The 26,457-nt window shown below is 33.1% G+C and overlaps 1 protein-coding gene across 5 annotated transcripts; it reads left to right on the top strand.

The window, feature by feature from the left end:
• Nucleotides 1–6,016: 6,016 nt before the first annotated feature.
• LOC134260814 (L-threonine ammonia-lyase-like) lies at nucleotides 6,017–26,233 on the top strand. 5 transcript variants are annotated; one of them, XM_062743375.1, is made up of 13 exons: nucleotides 6,017–6,035; nucleotides 19,340–19,544; nucleotides 19,778–19,851; nucleotides 20,105–20,150; nucleotides 22,006–22,191; nucleotides 22,763–22,818; nucleotides 22,955–23,117; nucleotides 23,632–23,722; nucleotides 23,848–23,923; nucleotides 24,140–24,265; nucleotides 24,519–24,686; nucleotides 24,881–24,938; nucleotides 25,619–26,233. In XM_062743375.1, exons 2-13 carry the CDS (start codon nucleotides 19,398–19,400, stop codon nucleotides 25,715–25,717), a joined length of 1,290 nt encoding a protein of 429 aa, XP_062599359.1. In that variant the 5' UTR covers nucleotides 6,017–6,035; nucleotides 19,340–19,397; the 3' UTR covers nucleotides 25,718–26,233. The 5 variants fall into 5 exon arrangements, with proteins under 5 accessions (XP_062599359.1, XP_062599353.1, XP_062599339.1 ...); XM_062743369.1 differs by lacking the exon at nucleotides 6,017–6,035 and adding an exon at nucleotides 11,119–11,137; XM_062743355.1 differs by lacking the exon at nucleotides 6,017–6,035 and adding an exon at nucleotides 12,076–12,174.
• Nucleotides 26,234–26,457: the final 224 nt, after the last annotated feature.

Below are 26,457 nucleotides of genomic sequence, written 5' to 3'. Positions count from 1 at the left end.
TCCTATATATTCCTATGTAAAATTTTGATCGGCCATTTTGACCCCTAACTACCCCCAGGGGTCATGATTTGGACAAATTTGAATCTACACTACCTGAGGATGATTCCAAATGAGTTTCATCTTTCTTGGCCCAGTGGTTCTTGAGAGGAAGATTTTTAATGTTTTTTCCTGTATATTCCTATGTAAAACTTTGATCGGCCATTTTGGTCCCACACTACCACCAGGGGTCATGATTTGAACAAACTTGAATCTATACTATCTGAGGATGATGTCACTTGAGTTTCATCTTTCCTGGCCCAGTGGTTCTTGAGATGATTTTTAAAGATTTTTCCTATATACTCCTATGTAAAACTTTGATCGGCCATTCTGGTCCCACCCTACCACCAGAGGTCATGATCTGAACAAACTTGAATCTATACTATCTGAGGATGATATCACTTGAGTTTCATCTTTCCTGGCCCAGTGGTTCTTAAGAAGATTTTTAAAGATTTTTCCTATATACTCCTATGTAAAACTTTGATCGACCATTTTGGTCCCACCCTACCCCAAGGTGTCATGATTTGAACAAACTTGAATCTACAATACAAGAGGATTATTCCAGATGAGTTTCATCTTTCCTGGTCCAGTGGTTCTTGAAACGAAGATTTTTTTAAAACGCCATTAATTTTTCTTTAATTCAGAATTATTTCCCCTTGGAAAAGGGCGTGGCCCTTCATTTGAACAAACTTGAATCCCCTTTACCCAAGGATACTTTGTAGCAAACTTGGTTGAAATTGGCCCAGTGGTTCTTGAGAAGAAGATGAAAATGTGAAAAAGTTTACGACAACGACAACAACGACAGACGACGGACAAATTTAGATCAGATAAGCTCACTTGAGCCTTCAGCTCAGATGAGCTAAAAAGACAAGCAAATTAAATGTACAATGAGCACATACAAAAAAAATGTTTCACTTACAGTAAGTAGAATACTGTTCCATAACATTCCATAAAGTAGGAAATAGATTCTTCAGAGAGCAATTAAAGGCTACTCAACCTTTTTTTTTAGAATTATATACTTCTAGAAAAAAAAAAAAACCCTAAGGTAATAAATAAAACACAATCATAAGAATTAGCCCGGGATCGATCATATTCTTGCTTTGTTAACAAAAAAAGTAGTTTAATCATATATACATAATTGGTGCCTATTAAATGATCAGTTTTGTGATATTAACTTTTCTATGGGTTTTTTACTACTTACTTATGAATAATAAGAACCACAAAATTCATATTCATTACGGAATTTAAAAAAAGCATTTGCTTTTATTTTCAACATTTCCTTTCATGCCAAAAAAGAAAAAAAAATATTTTCATTAAACCACGAAGCTTTTCCCCCATGCTAATGTTTGATTTTACAGTTTTCAATGACTATTCTGTATACTGAATGTTGGGGATTTATCTTGTAACTATTATAGTCATTTAATTTACTAAAAAAAGGATCTGAAATTGAATTGATTTGCGTTAAAATAGATTAAATATTATATAAGCACTGATGTAATAAGTTACTAAAAGACCAAAAACAAACCCCGATATTTGTCACCTTAAAAGCGTACTTTGTCTGATATAAAAATATATTAATCTTTAGTGTTCAATAGGATAGCATTTAAAGATTTAACACTGAGACGACGGCGTTTCGATTTAATGGATTTGCATTGCATAATATGAGACAGGAAAAAAGTCGGTGCAGATATTGAAACTTAAAAGTTAAATCAAAGTACACAAAGTAGTCATGGGACCATGCAAGATTTACAGAAGAGACAAAATATTATTACGCAGTTACATGCACGATCTTTACTTCGAGTGTAAACTTGAATCGTATTTTTAAAAGAACATTAAGTATTTTTAAGATTATTTGTTGAGATTTGTGTATTGCAATTAGTGTAATTGGGAGATCTGATCAAAATTAAAAGAATAATGTGGGTTGAACATTTTTTTGAACTGAACATCTACAATTTACCAATTCAGGTATATCGATGAAAAGGCAACCAAAACCGTGTAAGCACACTGTTTAGAGGATAATTTTGTTAACTGTAAATGGTTTTCATTAAAATCGAAAGTTTATTTCAAATGAGGCTGACTATCCATTCGGTTAAAATTAAGACGTTCCGAACGATTGACCAATTCAAAAAAATGTTGGTCATACAAAAAGCAAATGAAGAGATCCACGTTTAACATGTCTGAGGTCTCAGATAAATGCCTTATATAACAAGTGGCCCATGGGCCTTATAGGTCACCTGAGCATTATGCAACAACTTTCCAGTGATTGAATTTGATTCATGTTTTAATCCAGATGCTATGGCATTCACAATTTTGAAAGAGGCACCATTGATCATCATAACAATACACTTAGCAGTTGCTTAGTTTGTTTACTTAATACCCATAGGCAGGGTAGGGGGAACAAAAAATGCATTTCAAGTAATCAGTAATATTCAGCATGATCAGTAATGCCCCAATAACACATGAACCCCTGACCCTTGGTCCTAGATCCACACATTGCACAATTTTTGAAAAGGCACCCTTGCTTTTCAAAAATATTTGATTAATACCAAGGAGCAGATTTCAAACAATTCATCCAGTTTCAGTATATAAGTACAGCCCCCCCCCCCCTCCTTTATGGTACCCCTGACCCTAGGGCCTTGAAATTCACAATTCTGGAAGATTAGGACCCTTGCTCATCATAACTACATAGGTAGTTCATCTGCTTAATACCAAGGAGCAGAGAAGAAAACTTTCAAAGATTTAATGTATTTTCACTATATAATCAATAGAGCCTCTCCCTATCACTAGAACCCCTGACACTAGGGCCATAAAATTCACAATTTTGGAAGAAGTATTCTTGCTCATCATAACTATGTTATTAGTTTATTTCATTCCTAGTATCAGAAAAGAATTTTTTTCAAAGAATTCATGTATTTTCATTATATAATCAATAGAGCCCTGCCCTAACACCAGAACCCCTGACCCTGGGGCCATAAAATTCACAATTTTGGTAGAGACTTAATACCCAGGAGCAGAAAAGAAGATTTTCAAAGAATTCATGTATTTTCAATATATAATCTATAGAGCCCCACCCTAACACCAGAACCCCTGACCCTGGGGCCATAAAATTCACAATTTTGGTAGAGGCACGCTTGCTCATCATAACTATGTCCTTAGTTAGTTTATTTAATACCCAGGAGCAGAGAAGAAGATTTTCAAAGAATTCGTGTGTATTTTCAATATATAATCTATAGAGCCCTCCCCCCCCCCTTACACCAGAACCCTGACCCTGGGGCCATAAAATTCACAATTTTGGTAGAGGCACTCTTGCTCATCATAACTATGCACTTAGTTAGTTTATTTAATACCCAGGAGCAGAGAAGAAGATTTTCAAATAATTCATGTATTTTCAATATATAATCTATAGAGCACCCCCCCTTACACCAGAACCCCTGACCCTGGGGCCATAAAATTCACAATTTTGGTAGAGGCACTCTTGCTCATCATAACTATGCACTTAGTTAGTTTATTTAATAACCAGGAGCAGAGAAGAAGATTTTCAAAGAATTCATGTAATTTCACTATTATAATCTATAGAGCCCAACCCTAACACCATAAAATTCACAATTTTGGTGGAGGCACTCTTGCTCATCATAACTATGTACTTAGTAGGTTTATTTAATACCCAGTAGCAAATAAGAAGATTTTCAAAGAATTCATGCATTTTCACTATATACTTATTTAGCCCCGCCCTAGCACTAGAACCCATGACCCCGGGCCCAAGAATTTCACAATTTTGGTAGAGGACTCAATGCTGATTACAATCATGCAAACAGTTTGACTGCTTGATGTGCAGGAGTAAAGAAGAAGATTTTTAAAGATTGCACTAATTTTAGTGGTTTTTGCCCCACCCCCCAGGCCCCAGGCGGGCAGGGACCATGAAATTCACAATTTTTGTTCCCCTTTACCCATAGATACTATATGCCAAATTTGGTTGAAATTGGTTTAGTGGTTTCAGAGAAGAAGCTGAAAATGTTCAAATGTTAACGCACGACGAACGACGACAGACGAAAAGTGATAGCAATAGGCCACCTGAGTTTACTCAGGTGACCTAAAAACTTCAAAAGAGATATTATTCAAGTGGATTCATCATTGATACAACATTTACATCTAATTCTGAACTATCGCGTAGTTCATAATGGCTGTTTACATATCATATTATAACATTCTACAGGTAATTGCAAAGGATAAAAGAGGCAAGGTACACAATACTATTATCACCAGGTGTTAAGCTATCGATTAATTTAGCACAAGACAGACTGATTGATTGATTGATTGATTGAATGATTGTATATCGTTTAGGTCCCTCTCGAGAATTTTTCATATGGAGACCTTACCGTATACCGGCGAAGGGCTTTAAATTTTGACCTTTACTCGGCACTCAGGGCCATTGAGCAGTGAGGGATCTTTATTGTGCAAACGCGTGCCGCTGACACGGAGCCTCAGATTTTAAGGTCTCATCCGAAGGACCCGCAACTTTCACTTAAAAGTGCCGGGCGCATGGCGAAGGAACAATTGCTACCCATTTTTATCGACTTAGGTCAGTCGCGGCCGAGATTTGAACGTACGATCTCCCGATAACGGAGCGAGCGCTCTACCGACTGAGCTACCGTGAACGGTTAAGACAGACTGAATAACGCCGTTTAAACAACAATTATCTTTTCGAAAACAGACCAGTGACCACAACAAAATCACTTCAGAGAGCTCTTGTCATCTCAAAATCTGCTTGAACTGTTGAGTGAGATGCGAAAATGTGTGTGAAACGGAAGAGACGTATACGTAATTTTGTATCGATATGAATATGCTCTTTCGGAAGAAATACTCTGCTTTGCAATAGTTTTTTTTTATATTTTGCAATAAGGTGTATAAAAAATCCCGACAAGTTTTCAAAATATATGTACATGTGTTTATTACAGTATATAACTGATGTGTATCATTAAATTTTACTGTTGATTTTCATGGAATCCCGTGACGTCGTGATCTGACTTTCCGGATCACCACACCGTGGTTTTCTGAATCCATATTACCATTCTCTAAAACTGATGACGTAGTTTTTCTTGCGCGTTAAAAAGTCCCTTGTTATTATACTTTGTTTTATGGATAAATGTTGTACAATTGATCTCTAAAGTTTTGTTTTGCTATATTTTGCTAGTTATGAGGGGGTATATAATAAAGTTATCATTCTAACAGTAACTTGATCCGAAGAGACGTATCACGTCTCGTTGACAGGCGCGGATCTTCAGATAAAACTCGACGCTTCGTATCTCGTTAGATCCGATGATCTACGTCTGTCAACGAGACGTGATACCAGCCTTAGGATCAAGTTACTGTTATAATAATAATTTTATACATGTATATACACGTTTATCATTTATATATTGTTTGAATATGTAGGATTATTGTTCGTCAAAATTGTATTAACTTTTAAATCTTATGTTGAAGAAAATCAGTTGGTTTTAAAAATTTTGCAAAAGATTAAAGTACTTTTTGATTATCAAAATGTCAAGTCTGGTAAAAGAGGAAGTAGTATTTAATTCTTAAATTCTTTTACTCATAATCATTCAGCTGCAAGACAGATAGCACCTCTTCTGTCAATCAGCATACTGGGCACTTCATAATAATGTCCATCTATCTTGAAAAGTGGCTGGAAAATCCTTATATAATATAATATAGTATATTATATTTTGATGAACTCATCTACTTGTATTTTCTTTCAAGCCAGTTTGTGCATACAATTTCTCGAAAACGGTTTGATTGACACCCATAAACACTTTTACGAAAGTAAAGGGTTTTCAATGACGTGTTCACGTTTATGCAAAGAATAAACTACGCAGCTCTAGCAGTGAAGAATAAGTTGCCATATGCCTATGTAAAATTTATCTGAGAGATAATGTATTAGCAATATCTGCTTCGTGTGAAAACTTGATTTTTTTTTAAAAGGAGAAATAATCTTTTTAGGGGTATGTTGACATCAAATCTCTTTGTTTACCCTTTTTCTTTCATGCCAATGCTATCAATTTTACTTCTTAGTAGAATTAAGTCATTCTAACGGGCATATATATTGAAATTCATTTATTTTCCTGTCTGTCTGCAAATACGGTGGATGTGAAAAATAGTTGAATTATATACTTCTTTCAGTTTACATTTGATAAATTATGGTATGTCAATGCTGCCTAATTGATTCTGAATAAGCTCTTTCCGAAGTGATACTCTGGTTTGCAATAGTTTTGTTATATTTTGCAACATAGTATATAAAAAATCTCGACTTATTTAAAATATATTCCAATTAATTTTACACGTTTTCAAAATACATGTATATATACACGTAATTATCTTTTATATATTGTTTGAATATGTAGGATTATTGTTCGTCAAAATTGTATTAACTTTTAAATTTTATGTTGAAGAAAATTAATTGGCTTTAAAAAATTTTGCAAAAGATTAAAGTACTTTTTGATTATCAAAATGTCAAGTCTGGTAAAAGAGGAAGTAGTATATAATTCTTAAATTCTTTTACTCATAATCACCCAGCAGCAAGACAGATAGCACCTCTTCTGTCAATCAGCATACTGGGCACTTCATAATAATGTCCATCTATCTTGAAAAGTGGCCGGAAAACCCTGATATAATATAATATAGTATATTATTTTTTGATGAACTCATCTACATGTATTTTCTTTCAAGCCACGCGGGTATGTTAAGGAATCATATAAGTCATTTCTCTTAAAATTTAGACTTTTAAAACAAAATTTACTTTGATAAAAAACCAAAAACCGCTGATAAACGTAAACGGTTATTAACTATTGTAAACAGATAAAAGAGCGTCTAATTCAAAGACGTGCACCATCGGCCACGGCATCACGTGACTTCTATAGAGTCTTCAGCAATTGAGATTGAAATTAAGGTCAAGGTAAAAGTTCATTGTCATTGAAAATAAGAAGTATCTTTCCTTTTTAGTATATTTTTAAATATATATTTGAAAGAGGTTGGGTTAAAATATATTATGAAAAATTGCTTGAGGGTCTCTTTCTAAAAGTTTAATCATAACTTGTTGTGGCTCCGTCCTTAAGTTCCTGCTTTCATTTACAGCAGGTGTGGCACGATAAAGATCCCTCCCTGCTCAAAGTCCGTAAGTGCCGAGCATAGGCCTAAATTTGCAGCCCTTCACCGGCAATGGTGACGTCTCCATATTAGTGGAATATTCTGGAGAGGGACGTTAAACAGTATACAATCAATCAATCATCATTTACATCTTTATTGTCCTCAATATCATGTTTGGGATTTAATTTGTGCATGTAACATTAGCATCGATTCATCCAAAACAAATGCTGATTTGAAATTACTTATTACAATGCATTTCATGATATTCAGTCTATGCAAACGAAAATTTTAAATTCCCATACTTCTAGCCACCGCAGTTCTAATGTACTTCACAGACTTTAAATTGATTATAGCAATTCATTTAAAACAATTCAAACAAGAAGTTTATCTGATCAGAAAATCGATCTTTATTAATATGCACCAATTAACATGTAACTTAAAGCTAATTCTACTACGCAGTACATTTTGTAACAAACAAAAAGTATGATCGATCCCGATGTCAATTCTTAAAGAAAAGAGCTTCATTCATTTTTCTTATTCCTTCACCTTTAGTCTAGAATAATATAATAATAAATTATCCAAGATGCTGGAAAGGCCTTTAATTGGTCTCTGAGCAATTCTTTTTCTAATCACTTTCAAGTTTCCTTAAGGACTGAAGAAAAAAACTGTCAAACTCGTCATGAGAGGTTTAGAACTACTGATATCTTTCATCTATAAATTCTTATCAAACAATTATTTACTTTACATTGCTGAAACTGGAAGTTTGTGTTTTTAACCTCGTCATTTTACGAGTAAGTGAATTATGAACATTATTTTTAATTTTTTTATTAAAGAAAACAATAAAACTTGAAAATGTGTAGTTCTATATTTATTTACAAGTAGAGTAAATTTTTTTGTCTGCTGATATTGTTGATCACCAAAAGTACTTTTTAAACGTCACTTTCTTTCCTATTTTGTTATTTCTAAAATAATTAAGGTTGAAAAAAGTGAATAAAACACAGTCTCAAGGGTTTTTTTAATTGTCCATATTATATTTTTAAGTTGACAATTATGGGCGCTTTTTCAGATTTGTAAACATTTGACCTCAGAGTTTTATTGGGTGTAGACTAAACCTCCTTCCAACCAAAATTTAATCAATCTACTATTTAGGCCTTTTCTGCTTTCTGACATAAATAAAAACATCCTTATCTTTAGTAAATCACAAGAAAAATACACTGAACATTTATTTTGTCTAATTTAAAAGTCTTTGTTTTTCATCTATGCATGAATTGCAAACATTTTTTTTATCAGATCTTAAATACTTTTGTCTTTACAATTATTCTTTTTTTCTTTCATTTTGTTTTTAAATAAATGCGTTCTTGTAATCTACCAGGTCGATATTGAGGGCGTCAATTTGTTGCAAATGATACTCTATTCAAATCGTGAATTTTTTTTCAATCGTATTATTTAAAATCATGCTTGTTAAAATTAACAAGAACAGCATTTTTGCGCACCCGTTTTGGTCTTAAATGGATACATTATTTTTCTGTCAATCTTATTCAAAGCTTTGAACGATTTTTATTTAAAAAAAAACAAGGTTGAATTTGACATTGCTTTATTTGTATATAATCCGACAAGGAAAAAATTTCATGTGACCGAGAAAAAAAACATGTCTATACAAATCTGGAAATTTAAAAGTAATATTTATTTAGACCAAGTTGTCAAGGAACCATGTAAAAAATTTCTAGAAGGACAAGATATTTTTATGCATTTACTTTCTCTCCTTTTATTTTAATCTTTAATATACTGGGGTGCTATGTTGACATTTATTCATTATCTTATATGCAAACTATTAAAAGAAATCATGATACAAACTTTAAAATTTCGTCAAAGAAATAAATTACAAGAGGCCCAGGGGCCACAGTGCTCATCTGAGCACATCGGCTAGGAAAACTAGGAAAAAGCACATAGAAAAAGCACATATCAGATCAGAACTGAAAGTTTACTGAGGTTGGGGGGGGGGGGGGGAGGGGCTTGAATTTTAACACCCCCCATGATTTGAACGAACTAGAATCTATAATACCTAAGGCTGATTCCATATTAATATTACTAATCATGGTTTTGAAGTACTTGAAAAGAAGATTTTAAAAGGTATATTATTCAAGTGGATTCATCATTGATACAACATTTACATCTAATTCTGAACTATCGCGTAGATCATAATGGCTGTTTACATATCATATTATAACATTCTACAGGTAATTGCAAAGGATAAAAGAGGCAAGGTACACAATACTATTATCACCAGGTGTTAAGCTATCGATTAATTTAGCACAAGACAGACTGATTGATTGATTGATTGATTGATTGAATGATTGTATATCGTTTAGGTCCCTCTCGAGAATTTTTCATATGGAGACCTTACCGTATACCGGCGAAGGGCTTTAAATTTTGACCTTTACTCGGCACTCAGGGCCATTGAGCAGTGAGGGATCTTTATTGTGCAAACGCGTGCCGCTGACACGGGGCCTCAGATTTTAAGGTCTCATCCGAAGGACCCGCAACTTTCACTTAAAAGTGCCGGGCGCATGGCGAAGGAACAATTGCTACCCATTTTTATCGACTTAGGTCAGTCGCGGCCGAGATTTGAACGTACGATCTCCCGATAACGGAGCGAGCGCTCTACCGACTGAGCTACCGTGAACGGTTAAGACAGACTGAATAACGCCGTTTAAACAACAATTGTCTTTTCGAAAACAGACCAGTGACCACAACAAAATCACTTCAGAGAGCCCTTGTCATCTCAAAATCTGCTTGAACTGTTGAGTGAGATGCGAAAATGTGTGTGAAACGGAAGAGACGTATACGTAATTTTGTATCGATATGAATATGCTCTTTCGGAAGAAATACTCTGCTTTGCAATAGTTTTCTTTTTTATATTTTGCAATAAGGTGTATAAAAAATCCCGACAAGTTTTCAAAATATATGTACATGTGTTTATTACAGTATATAACTGATGTGTATCATTAAATTTTACTGTTGATTTTCATGGAATCCCGTGACGTCGTGATCTGACTTTCCGGATCACCACACCGTGGTTTTCTGAATCCATATTACCATTCTCTAAAACTGATGACGTAGTTTTTCTTGCGCGTTAAAAAGTCCCTTGTTATTATACTTTGTTTTATGGATAAATGTTGTACAATTGATCTCTAAAGTTTTGTTTTGCTATATTTTGCTAGTTATGAGGGGGTATATAATAAAGTTATCATTCTAACAGTAACTTGATCCGAAGAGACGTATCACGTCTCGTTGACAGGCGCGGATCTTCAGATAAAACTCGACGCTTCGTATCTCGTTAGATCCGATGATCTACGTCTGTCAACGAGACGTGATACCAGCCTTAGGATCAAGTTACTGTTATAATAATAATTTTATACATGTATATACACGTTTATCATTTATATATTGTTTGAATATGTAGGATTATTGTTCGTCAAAATTGTATTAACTTTTAAATCTTATGTTGAAGAAAATCAGTTGGTTTTAAAAATTTTGCAAAAGATTAAAGTACTTTTTGATTATCAAAATGTCAAGTCTGGTAAAAGAGGAAGTAGTATTTAATTCTTAAATTCTTTTACTCATAATCATTCAGCTGCAAGACAGATAGCACCTCTTCTGTCAATCAGCATACTGGGCACTTCATAATAATGTCCATCTATCTTGAAAAGTGGCTGGAAAATCCTTATATAATATAATATAGTATATTATATTTTGATGAACTCATCTACTTGTATTTTCTTTCAAGCCAGTTTGTGCATACAATTTCTCGAAAACGGTTTGATTGACACCCATAAACAATTTTACGAAAGTAAAGGGTTTTCAATGACGTGTTCACGTTTATGCAAAGAATAAACTACGCAGCTCTAGCAGTGAAGAATAAGTTGCCATATGCCTATGTAAAATTTATCTGAGAGATAATGTATTAGCAATATCTGCTTCGTGTGAAAACTTGATTTTTTTTTAAAAGGACAAATAATCTTTTTAGGGGTATGTTGACATCAAATCTCTTTGTTTACCCTTTTTCTTTCATGCCAATGCTATCAATTTTACTTCTTAGTAGAATTAAGTCATTCTAACGGGCATATATATTGAAATTCATTTATTTTCCTGTCTGTCTGCAAATACGGTGGATGTGAAAAATAGTTGAATTATATACTTCTTTCAGTTTACATTTGATAAATTATGGTATGTCAATGCTGCCTAATTGATTCTGAATAAGCTCTTTCCGAAGTGATACTCTGGTTTGCAATAGTTTTGTTATATTTTGCAACAAAGTATATAAAAAATCTCGACTTATTTAAAATATATTCCAATTAATTTTACACGTTTTCAAAATACATGTATATATACACGTAATTATCTTTTATATATTGTTTGAATATGTAGGATTATTGTTCGTCAAAATTGTATTAACTTTTAAATTTTATGTTGAAGAAAATTAATTGGCTTTAAAAAATTTTGCAAAAGATTAAAGTACTTTTTGATTATCAAAATGTCAAGTCTGGTAAAAGAGGAAGTAGTATTTAATTCTTAAATTCTTTTACTCATAATCACCCAGCAGCAAGACAGATAGCACCTCTTCTGTTAATCAGCATACTGGACACTTCATAATAATGTCCATCCATCTTGAAAAGTGGCCGGAAAACCCTGATATAATATAATATAGTATATTATTTTTTGATGAACTCATCTACTTGTATTTTCTTTCAAGCCATGCAGTTTGTGCATCCAATTTCTCGAAAACGGTTTGATTGATACCCATAAACACGTTTACGAAAGTAAAGGGTTTTCAATGACGTGTTCACGTTTATGCAAAGAATAAACTACGCAGCTCTAGCAGTAAAGAAAATGTTGCCATGGGCCTATGTAAAATTTTTCTGAGAGATAATGTATTAGCAATATCTGCTTCGTGTGAAAACTTGATTTTTTTAAAAAGGAGAAATAATCTTTTTAGGGGTATGTTGACATCAAATCTCTTTGTTTACCCTTTTTCTTTCATGCCAATGCTATCAATTTTACTTTTTAGTAGAATTAAGTCATTCTAACGGGCATGTATATTGAAATTCATTTATTTTCCTGTCTGTCTGCAAATACGTTGGATGTGATAAATAGTTGAATTATATACTTCTTTCAGTTTACATTTGATTTTGAATAAGCTCTTTCCGAAGTGATACTCTGCTTTGCAATAGTTTTTTTTTTATATTTTGCAATAAAGTATAAAAAAAAAAATCTCGACTTATTTAAAATATATTCCAATTAATTTTACACGTTTTCAAAATACATGTATATATACACGTAATTATCTTTTATATATTGTTTGAATATGTAGAATTATTGTTCGTCAAAATTGTATTAACTTTATTTTAAATTTTATTTTTTATGTTGAAGAAAATTAGTTGGTTTTAAAAGTTTTGCAAAAGATTAAAGTACTTTTTGATTATCAAAATGTCAAGTCTGGTAAAAGAGGAAGTAGTATTTAATTCTTAAATTCTTTTACTCATAATCACCCAGCAGCAAGACAGATAGCACCTCTTCTGTCAATCAGCATACTGGGCACTTCATAATAATGTCCATCTATCTTGAAAAGTGGCCGGAAAACCCTGATATAATATAATATAGTAGATTATCTTTTGATGAACTCATTTACTTGTATTTTCTTTCAAGCCAGTTTGTGCATACAATTTCTCGAAAACGGTTTGATTGATACCCATAAACACATCTACGAAAGTAAAGGGGTTTCAATGACGTGTTCACGTTTATGCAAAGAATATCTACGCAGTTCTAACAGTGAAGAAAATGTTGCCATGGGCCTATGTAAAATTTTTCTGAGAGATAAAGTATTAGCAATATCTGCTTCGTGTGAAAATTTGAATTTTTTTAAAAGGAGAAATAATCTTTTTAGGGGAATGTTGACATCAAATCTCTTTGTTTACCCTTTTTCTTTCATGCCAATGCTATCAATTTTACTTTTTAGTAGAATTAAGTCATTCTAACGGGCATATATATTGAAATTCATTTATTTTCCTGTCTGTCTGCAAATACGGTGGGTGTGAAAAATAGTTGAATTATATACTTCTTTCAGTTTACATTTGATAAATTATGGTATGTCACTCGTCATTTTTTGAGGGAAAAAAAGTCATAACCTCAGACCTATTTCATTGTAACATCATGATTTAATCAACAGTTAATTACATTTTTTTAAAAAATGTCGCTCTCAAAAAAAAAAAAAAGAAAAAAAAAAGAAAACTTTTTGGAGATCATTTCTTTTGTAACAAGGATATTAAGAATAAATTTCTTGAAGTGCATAGATTTTATTTCTTATATTGGAACTTTGGTTCATATTTTTACTCAAAATAGATAATGTTACAAACATTTCATAAATTTTTGTCGACAAACTCTGTCACAAACTGTCGCATGTCAAACTGTAGTTGTAAAGAAGAATTAAACATAACATTTACTTCATTTGAAGCTTAGTTCATGATCCCGGATCTATATCTTTTTACAATGAGGTTGAATACATTTACAACTGGACACCAATGTTGCTACATTTTGCTACTTTATTGGTAAAACATGTAAAGAAAAAAGAATTATTCAATCCGAGTAGTGTTTTTAACGACCTTGAAGCAAAGGGATTTCTACATGAGGAGAAGAAAACGGTTGCCAAATCTGTTTCAAATCGATATGACATTTCCATCTTCAAACTTCAAAATGGTGTGTGCCTGAGTAGCGCAGTGACACAATTAGAGCGTCTGCTCTAGAGTCGCGGAGTAAGGAGTTGATCTCTACGTCGCGGGTTTGAATCCTATTTTGGGACCTGGAGATCGGTCCTTTAGATAAAACGGTATAAACCGAGGTCCAGTGTTGCAGTAGGTGCCGGTACGAAAAAGATGCCTCATTGTTCAATGTTGTGGCGTCTCCATATTAGTGAAAAATTCTCGAGAGGGACCTTGAATAACATATACAAGCAAATAAACAAAATGGTATGTGTAAGTCTCCAGACTTCTATATGATTCTTAAAGTCAAACTTTGAGAATGATCTATTTTTACGAGTTGATGGCATCAACTCATGTTATGTTACTGGTAAGGGATTCCCCATGTACCGAAACTAATCATATTTTTAGCTCACCTGAGCCGAAGGCTCAAGTGAGCTTTTCTGATCAAAATTTGTCCGTCGTCTGTCGTTGTCGTTGTTGTCGTTGTTGTCGTTGTCGTAAACTTTTCACTTTTTCATCTTCTTCTCAAGAACCACTGGGCCAATTTCAACCAAACTTGGCACAAAGTATACTTGGGTAAAGAGGATTCAAGTTTGTTCAAATGAAGGGCCACGCCCTTTTCCAAGGGGAGATAATCATGAATTTGTTAAAAAATAATGGCATTTTTTAAAAAATCTTCTTCTCCAGAACTGCTGGTCCAGGAAAAATGAAACTCATGTGGAAGCAACCTCAGGTAGTGTAGATTTAAGTTTGTTCAATTCATGACCCCCGGGGCTAGGGTGGGGCGAAAATGGCCGACCCAAGTTTTACATAGGAATATATAGGAAAAATCTTTAAAAATCTTCTTCTCCAGAACCACTGGGCCAGGAAAGATGAAACTCATGTGGAATCATCCTCAGGTAAAGCAGATTTAAGTTTGTTCAGATCATGACCCCCGGGGCAATGGTGGGGCCAAAATGGCCGACCCAAGTTTAACATAGGAATTTATAGGAAAAATCGTTAAAATCTTCTCCAGAACTACTGGGCCAGGAAAAATGAAACTCATGTGGAATCATCCTCAGGTAGTGTAGATTCAAGTTTGTTCAAATCATGACCCCCGGGGCAAGGGTGGGGCCAAAATGGCCGACCCAAATTTTACATAGGAATATATAGGAAAAATCTTTATAAATCTTCTTCTCCAGAACCACTGGGCCAGGAAAGATGAAACTCATGTGGAATCATCCTCCGGTAGAGCAGATTTAAGTCTGTTCAAATCATGACCCCCGGGGCAATGGTGGGGCCAAAATGGCCGACCCAAGTTTTACATAGGGATATATGGGGAAACCTTTTAAAATCTTCTTTACAAGTACTTCAAAGCTATGATTAGTGATATTTATATGGAATCATCCTCAGGAAGTGTAGATTCTAGTTTGTTCAAACGATGGCGGCTTGGAAGGGTGGGGGGTGGGAGTAAATTCTAGCCTAATGTGCTCATGTGAGCGCTGTGGCCCCTGGGCCTCTTATCGTATTTTGCGTACAGGTTCTTGTATAATATTGGCTTATTTACAATATTCATGATCTACAGAATAAGAATATGTTTTCCTGATATGCTTTAAAGTGTTTATAAATTTAAATATTTATTATTTATTTTTTGGGAATTTGTGTCAATCTGCGAGAGAAAATAGTGCAAGGGGCATGCAGTCACAAATTGTGATATGTCGTGCAAACAAAGTTTTGATTTTCAAGTCAATAAACATTTTCTATTATAAGTCAGTAATTTGAAAATAGATTTTGAAAGAAAATTTACAAAATTAAATTTTGTACAAACCAGGTTATTTTTTTTTTTACAAGACTGACGTGTTATGGTATATAAATCAACTAATCCTTGCGCTGATCCAGTATCCAAATCACCAGCGCAATTTCCCCGCAATAACTAGTGACGAAGTGTTTACATATAGAACATGCACTACTTCTGTTTTTAAACAAAGCGAGAAACACCTAGTAAAGATGGTCGAAGTAAATCAAATGCTAATGTTAAAGTGAAGAAATGAGCAGCTGTTCCAGTTGATAAAATATTTTTATGTAAATGCCATTACTTCTTGTACAAACAATAAAAGAACTACTGTCTTTCACAATTTAGATCTGTATCACAATACAGTGAAGGTCACTTAACATGCCTGTGATTCTTATCTTATTGTCTGCGCTACTCTGGAAAGAGAGTTCCTTTACTATATCCAGCTGGTCTTACTATCAGATGCTGAAAATGTGATACAGTGAATTTAAAGTACAGAAGATAGTAGAAAATAATAACCAAAAGAAAAAAAAAACACAAAAAGATTAAATCGGATGTTTTTCATAAAAAAATGAAAATTTTTGTTTATGAATGTGAATCAAGAGACTGAAAATCAAATATTATATTCAAAAGTAAACAGATTATGTAAACGATTAATATACCATGCCATTGTGGTAGAGTTTTAGTCTTCAGTCAAAAAGTCAAAAAGAATTGAAATATTAATCCTGCATAAATTTATCAATGAAAGTCATGTAGTTGAATTACAAGAGAGCTAAATTGAAAGAAATGTAATATTACATGTACAAATCAATTTATTGAAGTCAGGTAAATACTAGTATATTTCAAGAGTGTCTAAACCAAACGAAAAAAATTAAACTATAATGTTCATTATAATTAAAAGTAAAAAATGTATTTTAATAGCAGCTAAATCGGTAGAATTGGAGTATTTATTTTGCATATCAAAGACCATACAAGACAAGGAGTTGAATTTCACGAGTGGCTCGAGTGGCTAAATCAAGAAAATATCAAATATACATATAAATTTTGAAAGACGTGGAGCTGAATTTCAATAACCATAGTAAACAAATCAAGAATTTTGAATATTGAAATATGCATATCAATGAAAATAGAGGATTTGAAATTTAACAGTGGCTCAATCTCGAGAAATGTTACGTATTGATGTGCACTGGAAATATCAAATTATCTGTCAATTTATGAAAATTATTAAAATATTTGATGTGCATATTAATGTGCATATTAATAATTTTATTCATTTGCGCTCTTTGTAAGTTAAAATTCCCTTTTTTAATTTTGTTGAAGGTTGGTCCTCTTAGTTTGAAATATTTGTGTAAAAATCTGCTTTATTTATTTTTTCATCATAACACTTAACACATATTACCAAAATATGAATCAGTGACCTCAACTCATTTTAACATGATGTGTGGCGCAGTAGTTAAAGCGTCTGCTTTAGAGTCGCGAAGTAAGTAGTTGATCCTAACATCGTGCGTTCGAATCCCGCTATGGGACGTAGCGACCGGTCCTTCAGATGAGGCCGTAAAATCGAGGTCGTAGTATGTGCTGGCACGAAAAAAAGATCCATCACTGATCAATGGCCGTAAAGTGCCGAGCATTGGGCAAAATTTGCAGATCACCACTGGCAAGTGGTGATGCCTAGTAATATGAGTAAAAATTCTCGAGAGGGATGTTAAACAACAAACAATCAATACCATCAACTCGTAGCAGTACTTTCAGTACTTTGATTAACTCGAGGTAGGCTAGAGTTAAAAACATCGATGATCAGTGATGACTTTGCATGTCATATTTTTATACTCGGACAATGCATATTCCAAATTCTCCTGCAGGATAGAGATGGGTTTCAAAGTCTGCTAATCTGCAACATCCGTGAAACGTAAAATGTTTTAATTGGTAACTACATGTACTTGTTTATTAACTTATCCATTGATTTTCAATATTTCTCATCAAGGTAATCCAATCTTTAGGTTCTGAAAATCAGGCGATTAATAATAAAAATAATGCCCTAAAAATGACCAAAAACTCTCCGATTAATGTGCTTTAACCATAATAATTCTTCAAACATCGATCCTTGAATTTGATTATATTATACTATATGCATTTTCTCATCGAAAGTAATCAACAATTTCCTTTTAGGATAAAAAAAACTGTAGGTATCTACATGTAGGCTTTTGAAGAAAATAGCATGATTTTTATACTTAAATGGTACTATATAATTATTTTCTTCTGTTTACATGTACATGTACTAGCTTCATTCATTTTTAAAATTAATACAAAGCATTTTCTATCGATCATTAAAAAACATTAAAAATTACTTCTAATTCAATATCATGTTAATACTTATATGTGTATAAGTCTAAATTAAAGAAAATTCATTTTTTTTTTTGCTTAGGATAACCCAAATGTAATCACTTGTAAAGGTTCATGAAAAATATTATAAGACAGTGGAAATTTAACTTTGAGAAATTTCTATTAAATAATAAAAATAAGCATAAAATAAACATAAATTTGAATAGAAAGGCTGATTAATTTTTCTTTTGTTAAACGTCCATTCACTCAGATAGATACGCGTACACCTGCTGATGAAGGTCTGCAAATTAAAACTTTACTCGGCATCCAGTGCCGAGCCATTGAGCAGAGAGGGTTTTTCTCACCTTCTTCAGTTTATGCATCTCATCCCGCAGTGGGATTACAATCCGAGATATAAGGGTGATCTCCATAGACGATATAAACCGTATAGCGGGTTTTCTTGGCGGGTGTAAAATTTGGCGTTTTGCCTGCTCAAAGGTTTGTCAATAATTTTGGCGGACGCAGGGATTCAGCTCTTAGCAGATAGACATTAAGAAGAGTATGGATTATTTTAGTGATTACATTTTTTTAGCGGACTATCATTAAGACGCCAAAATAAGCCCAGATAAGAACCCCGCTAAAATAACTCACAATAAAGCAAACCAATTCTATCAGGTTGGCCGGAATAGAACAGAATGTTTTGAATATCCATTGCAAGGGTTTTTTTTTTAAAAGAATTGAAACGCGTTGGTAAATGAGTGACCGAGAGAGCATTTTCTCACCAATGATTGTATGGTACATTTGATTGATTGATTGTAAACAATATTTTTTAACGTTCCTCTCGAGAATTTTTCACTCATATGGAGACACCGCCACTTGCCGGTGGAGAGCTCCAATTTTGTCCTATACTCGGCACTTGGGCCCAATGAGCAGGGAGGGAATCTTTTTCGTGCCAGCACCTACTGCGACACGGGACCTCGGTTTATATGGTCTCATCTGAAGGACAGTATGGTACATTTGAAAATTTATGCTTTTCATTTTATGACTCTCTTTCCATTGAAATGCCAATAGTCTTCACGAAGGACGATGCATACACAACAAACTTATTCTTTTAGATTTTGATTGAAAATTTTCCCAATAAATACAATTTGTACAATTTATCGTTATCTCCTTTTCTTTTATGTATTGGGAGTTACATCCAAAAAAGAGAAGAAATAAACAAATACTAGGACATAGTACACATGTAACTACTAAATCTAAATTGTTAAACGCATGTCTGCTCCTGAAGAAATGCAATTTTCTTTAATTTTTTTAGTCAGGTAAAGAAAACAGAGTAAAAACCGAGGAGTGCCTCAAAGTGACAAATATATCATATGATGGATCAAGAAAGTTTAGACCCAATGATGGTTGAAGAAATTTTGGACCCTTTTTGTGACCCAGACAACCCCAAAAAGGTTACATTTAAAGATGTCGAGGCGGCTTCAGATGTAATCAAGGACGACCTCCTGAGCCCCTGTGTTGTAAGACATACATATTATATTTTATGATCTGTACAATCTGTACAATACAGTCGGAATTCGTTCATCCTTGCAATTTTTCTTGCCCTCAATAATTGGAAGGCAATATTCTTCCATTTGCAAAGAATGGTGTGTCTGGATTTAAGAGAATGCACTCTCTCTTTCTCTCTCTCTATCTCTCTCTCTATCACCCAATACTAGTATTTTTGCATAATTAGTATTTTTCCTATTCTTAGAAATCTAGAATGTCGGAAATACTGAATTTGAAGGAAGTTTACTTCAAGAAAGAATTTCAACAGCGAACAGGGAGGTACCGTATTTTCTCTGTACAGTACAATTTGAATATTATAATTTATGATTTATTTGTGTGTAATTGAAACCTTTATGATCAAATAGCCTAAAATAATGCAATGGATTATGTCAGAATAAAGACTTTAATAATTATATTCTATATAACTTCATAATTATTATCATTTTTTTCCATTGTGAAAAAAAATCTTTTTTTTTCGTGTAAGAAATCTTTTTATGATATACTGCTCATTTATTTCAACTTTCTATTTTAGTTTCAAAGAAAGAGGAGCAAGATATTCTCTTATGATGCTTAACGAAGTAAAGCAACATTTCCCTTCATATCTTTATTATTTATAAAAATAAAATAAAATATATTCTCCCTTTTGCATATCTGGAATAAAACAGCAATGGACAAGTAAAGATTGAATAAATGTTTCTTATTTTTTTCAATTCCCTGTAAGATAAAAGACGTGTTTGTATTTTCATTAATTCAAAATACGTATTTTTCGAAACATTTATCAACGTAATCTTATATACAGGGGGATCAAAAAGTTCGCGAACTTATTGAATATAACTTTCGTAAAAGGAACATTATTTGGTTTCAGTGTTGGTTACTCGGTATACTATAGTATTTTAAATTTGTCTCCAATTTTAATGTACATTATTTAATCACGTGATACTAGTATATGCGGTCACGGGACCCCCTCCTTCGCGTTCTGCCACAAAAGCTGAAAGATTTTTCTTAGTTTTATATTTCTTTCCATGTAAGTTAATTTTTTATAACAAGACAGGCGCGTAGCCAGGCGTACGTTTGTACTCAAAAACGTCCACATCATTTTAGGGAAAAAAGGAGAGAGAATCAGTTTTAGAGGATAATATGATACTGTACATGTAGTCAGCATCTCTATTTCTGAAATCATTAGATTTTCCTTGAATGTGGTTTACGTATTGCTGATTTTTTTTTTCTCTAAGTGCATTACATTCTCATATACAAGTACCACTTCAACCCATTAATTTATCATAAGTATTTTTTCTCTTCAAAATTCTAAAATTGTTTTAAGTGGGCTCTTCATATTACATAAACAACGATACAGTGTATTGGGCATATCCTTTCTCATTTTAGAGTGTTTTTCCATATTTCCTACAAAAAAAAACAGATCTCGAAAACATTGCATAGCAAACTTAAAAGTTTAAGAAAATTGCGATCAAGAGGGTCGAATATGCTCAAATAAATTCAATAGCCGTCGGGGGATCGGCCTGTGGATCCTCACCAGGGTTTAACCACGGATCCATAGGGGACATTAGGCCCCCAAACCCCCTGTCTACTCTTGCGTCCACATCATTAATGGCCTGGCTACGCCACTGCAAGAACAGCTCATTTGTCAGAAATAGTCAATTCTCGGCAATAGAATGGGTAGATAAGAATATCCTTTCCAAAAATAAGCATGGCGAACATCAAAACATAAAATCTTCTGTCTCGGCAGAGACACACGTTTATTCAAGGTGGATAGAGAATGGATGCCCTCCTTTTTATCATATCTAAAAATGTTTAAAATCTAAAGTAAACGTTATTGTATGTATTTAATAATCATATTAATGTTGAATATTAAAATATTTTTAAAGTGTAAATTGGAGGTCTTCGATAGCAGATTGCTTAATTAGAAAACACATCTCTTTTCAAACTTGCTTTCACTGGACAACATAACAAGAATTATTCTTAATCATCTGCCATCCTTCACAAAACAATCAATCTATCCATTGATTAGATTTATAGTAAGACATTTGTCTTGTACAAATAATTATACGCTACTGCAAAGGGATTTCTAAGATGTTCCATAAATTTTACAACCTTTGTTGAACAAGTTCGACTAAGACAACCATTTTTCGTCACATGTGACCTTCAAAGTGACGTAATTTTCTCATTGTGACTTCAAAAACAAGAAGCAAAACTTTATTCAGCATAAACTATTTTTTAACTTGTGTATGGGTATACATGTACCAAATTGTTTTTTAATCTGAATTGCGGTTATGTAGATATAGAGAAGGTTCGCGAACTTTTTGATCAACCCTTGTATATGCATTTAGATTTAGATGATAGAAATAGGATTTTAACCCATTTTAAAAATATGTTAAAAGCCTGTTACCTACATCTATGATTTCCTGTATACCACAGGAGCAGCAGAAAAAAGGCGTTATAGCGGCCAGTGCCGGTAACCATGCCCTGGCTCTGGCCTATCATGGCAATTGTTTAAACATCCCAGTGACCGTGATCATGCCAACCATAGCACCAATGATGAAAGTACAAGCCTGCAAACGCTACAAAGCCACGGTCGAAATTAAAGGGCATGATATTTCTGAGGTCAGTTTACACAAGATCTGAAACATTTTATTATCTTAAAAAAGTGAACGTTTTGCTATAATTTAAGATACGATAGAATGATTCTTTATTTATATTTTACATAAGAAAATTATATAACTGAAAAAAGAAAATTGACTTAAAGGGTATGTTTTATTCTCTGTTATATAGACACGCCTCAATATTTTTTTTATCCATATTTAATATTAATTAAAATATTTAATTTGTGATAGACCTGAAATAGTAAACACGTTATGCTCCCTTTGGGAGTGCATAAAGTATTAAAATGATTTTGTGACAAATTTCTAGATAATTGCAGTCCATAAAAGAAATGAATTGCTTGATAACTTTGTTTTGAAAATCTTTTTAATTTTTCGACACTTCATATTTTTTGTTATTTGTCCATCATGGCGCCTAGCAGCATCTTCCGTATGTAGTTTTGTAAGCCAGGGGTAAAATTATATTTACATGGAGAATGTAGTGTTGTATATACATTATTTGATCATTTTTTTCTTCTTCAGAAACGTTTTCTAGGTCACGCGGCACTATTTTTATTTATTTTGTTTACTCTCAGTCGAAAAGATATGCACAGAAAGAAGGCAAAGAGAAAGGACTAGCTTACATCAATGGGTATGTTCATCGTTGCATTATTTTTTCAAACAATCAATCAATAATAATTATCAATGAATAAATGAATTTATGTAATAAAAAAAATGAATTAAACACTAGATATTTTAAATTTTGCACATTCATTTGTTTTATGAAGTTATGATCATCCTCACATCATAGCCGGACAGGGAACAATGGCGTTGGAGATCGTGAAACAAGTCCCTGATGTGGAGGCCGTCGTCATACCCGTCGGCGGGGGAGGACTGATTGCGGGGGCGGCCGTGGCTCTAAAGCACCTCAAACCAAACATCAAGATCATTGTGAGAATAACATTTAACCATTTTACGTCAAGTAAAACACATTCATTGAATTAATTTCATTAAATCTAATGACAAGTAAAACACAGTTTACAAAATGGGTTCAGAAAAAGTGGACTCAGATATAGAGTATTACATATGTTAGGCAACATATTACACAATATGACCCCCAGCACCATAATGGCGTTGTAATATGATGTACATAGGGACAACCAGACTAGAATAAGAATTCTAACCTTGTTATCCTACAGAAGGTTCATAAGACATGTATTTCAAACTGACCCCCTTACAAACATCATAAGATTCAAATACATATATACAAAATGCTCTTAACTGCTGCCTGGTCATCATAAAAGGTGGGTAAAAAAGGTACAAACATATATATACATATATATGAACCCGGGATGCAACTACATTTCAGTCAAATATATTACAGAAATTATTATTGATTCAATCACATGCTTTGTGTTAAATTTGAAGAAAAAATCATTTGTCATTGTGTCAATTCTTTAACAAGGGTGTCGAAGCGGAGAGATGTCCTAGTTTCTCAAAAGCAAGAGAGGTTGGAAAACCAACAAAAGTGGAAGTTATTTCCTCTATTGCAGATGGTGAGAAGTACAGGATTTCTCCTAACTTCATACAAAATATTTATTTTACAAAATTCATGATTGCATTGGAGTGAACTATAAACTGCAATAAAGTATAAAACTTTAAACCTGATCATTCGTTTTAGGGTTAGCTGTACCAACAGTTGGAGTGAATGCATTTGCCACAGCCAATGAATTGATTGACAAAATGATCACAGTGAAGTAAGTGAATATACAATCTCAATCAAATAATGAAGCAAGTTCAAATTAAACTTCATTTTATTTAGAATAAGACCCTTTATCTCGCTTCTCCTTTGTTTTTATATAATATTATAAAATATTTCAAAAATTGAGTTGAAAGTTCATATTTAAATTAATTTAATAATAAATACTGAAAACTGAATTTAACAGACGAAATCAAAGTTATTTCATTTCTAGGGAAGAGAATATAGATCTAGCTATCCTGCGTCTGATTGAAATAGAGAAAGCTATTGTGGAAGGAGCAGGTGCAGCAGGATTGGCCGCCATTATAGAAGGATTACTTCCGGAGTTGGCAGAGAAAAAGTCAGATCATAAATACCATTTAATAGGCATAAATCCTGAATAAAATTTAAACTTTGAAACGGATACTTTGGTGCACTGATACATACACATATAAACCACTACAGAATTGTAAATAAGAGTGACTACAAATCGTTATCTTCATTTTTTTTTTTACATTGTAACAGTATATTTCCTGAAATTTGATCTAGCTAGAAACATAGATGAATAGTATTTGCAATAGTTGATTAAATACTGTTATGACATTTGTAAATAGGGTGGTAGTGGTACTGTGTGGTGGAAACATTGACACTCCAGTCCTGGGGCGTGTGATAGAACGTGGGCTTGCTTCTGATGGACGTTTCGTTAGATTTAAGGTGACTGTGACAGACCGACCTGGAGGGATTACTTTTCTCATCAATCTACTGTCAGACCTAGGAGTTGGGTAACTAAACAAATTTTTACTGTCATTAATTTATATATTCACAATGATGAGGAAATTATACAATAGATAAAGCAAGGGCGTGTCATAAAATATATTGTTTGGAATCAGTTATGTTACCTATATCACATCTAGAGATTATAAACATGTAATTTATAATGATAATTGGATATAATTTTTAATTCGTTTATTTGCAGCGTCCATGATATATTTCATGAAAGAGCATGGCTGAAATCAGATGTATTTTCAGTACAGGTAATTAAAAAATGGACAAAGACATAACATATATAACACGTATATTTCACTCAATATTACTTTTTGGCTATATCACAAAAGTCAAAAGTGAATAAAGTATGAAAAGAGCAAAGTTCACATTAGTCCAATTTCGGCCCTGTTAATTTCTGAAAAATCAGAACTAATCAAGTTTTATTTGAAAATTAAATATGTTAAATTTCACTTGGAGCCTACATTATGATGATGTTTGAAATGGGACGTTAGGACTTGGTCGGTTAATTGGTATCTTGACAGGGCCATTTTAAGAAGTTAGTGAACCTATCTCTTTCTCTGATATTTTATTTAACCTATGCCATGTTTTATATTTTAACATATATAATAAATAAATATCAAACCTTCTTGAAAAATAATCATATGCCCTCTCTCGACCGACATGTTAAAACTGGCCCAGCTCAAAACTTAACTTCCAGGAAGCAATTCTTTTTTATGCATTACGGGAAATAGAATGGAAAATTCAACGTTTTAACTATGATGTTCAAATATTCTTGAAAATAATTGTTGCCTACCTACCGACCCATTTTTTTTACCCTAAGTCGGGATCGAGAGGGCTTGCAAGCAGTGGCCTCAGGTACAGATAAGCTGGGTCTATGGACTTGAGTACATGTAAATTGGCAATTAAACACATCAATTTGATTTTGCAGGTGAAGTGTGTCGTGGAGACGAGAGATGAAGCTCATTCAGAGGAACTAAAGGCAGCTCTGGAAGCGAAATACAAAAATGTGGAATGGCCTCATGTGTAGGATTGAAGGCGAATGTGACAGTTTAGACTGTTGTAATTGTACTAATTAGACTCGCGAAATACCGGTATATTATATACCATTAGCAAATTTGAAGATAAGTTCCAAAAATATTTGATATATTATATCAAGTCAGAGTTCATGCCTATAATGCTTGTGTTTGCAGGAATGTTTAATGAAACTTTACACACTGATTTTATATACCGGTACATTAGAAAGACGTTCCGCTTATCTTATTATATTAAGACTTCTTTGGTTGGTTCAAAAGGATAAGCATCTTTTTATCTCTAAGTGCGATTAATTATCATGTTAATTTGGATTTCAATTTTTCATCTTTGAAGTGTTCCAGCACTAAAATATTTTCTTTACTGCCACGTATATGCATTGTATCCTTTTTAGTGAACATTTTGCAAATGAAACTAACTTGTCATGTTATTTAAACTTAATAATTATATAGGATTTTCATAATTGTTTGTGGGTGATGTTGAAAGCTGCGCTTTAATAAAGGAAACATTTTTATGTATTGTCTTCATTATTTTATGTCTGTGAATTTTATACCACATGTTCGAGGGATATTGGTATACATATATACTATTTGTGACCTAACATTACACTTAAAGGCAAAGCTATAAAGAAAATAATGCAATTGCTCGTATTTGTATATTGTTTTGATTCAATTTTTTTTTAGCCAGAATGATATATGCAGACTTTAAAGCAATAAACATTTCATCTATAAATATAGC

This window comes from Saccostrea cucullata, unplaced genomic scaffold (genome assembly GCF_032062105.1).
Source record: "Saccostrea cucullata isolate Sc308-1 unplaced genomic scaffold, CSIRO_AGI_Scuc_v1 ctg745, whole genome shotgun sequence".
Lineage (NCBI taxonomy): Eukaryota > Metazoa > Mollusca > Bivalvia > Ostreida > Ostreidae > Saccostrea > Saccostrea cuccullata.
This window is presented reverse-complemented; position numbering and strand designations above follow the sequence as displayed.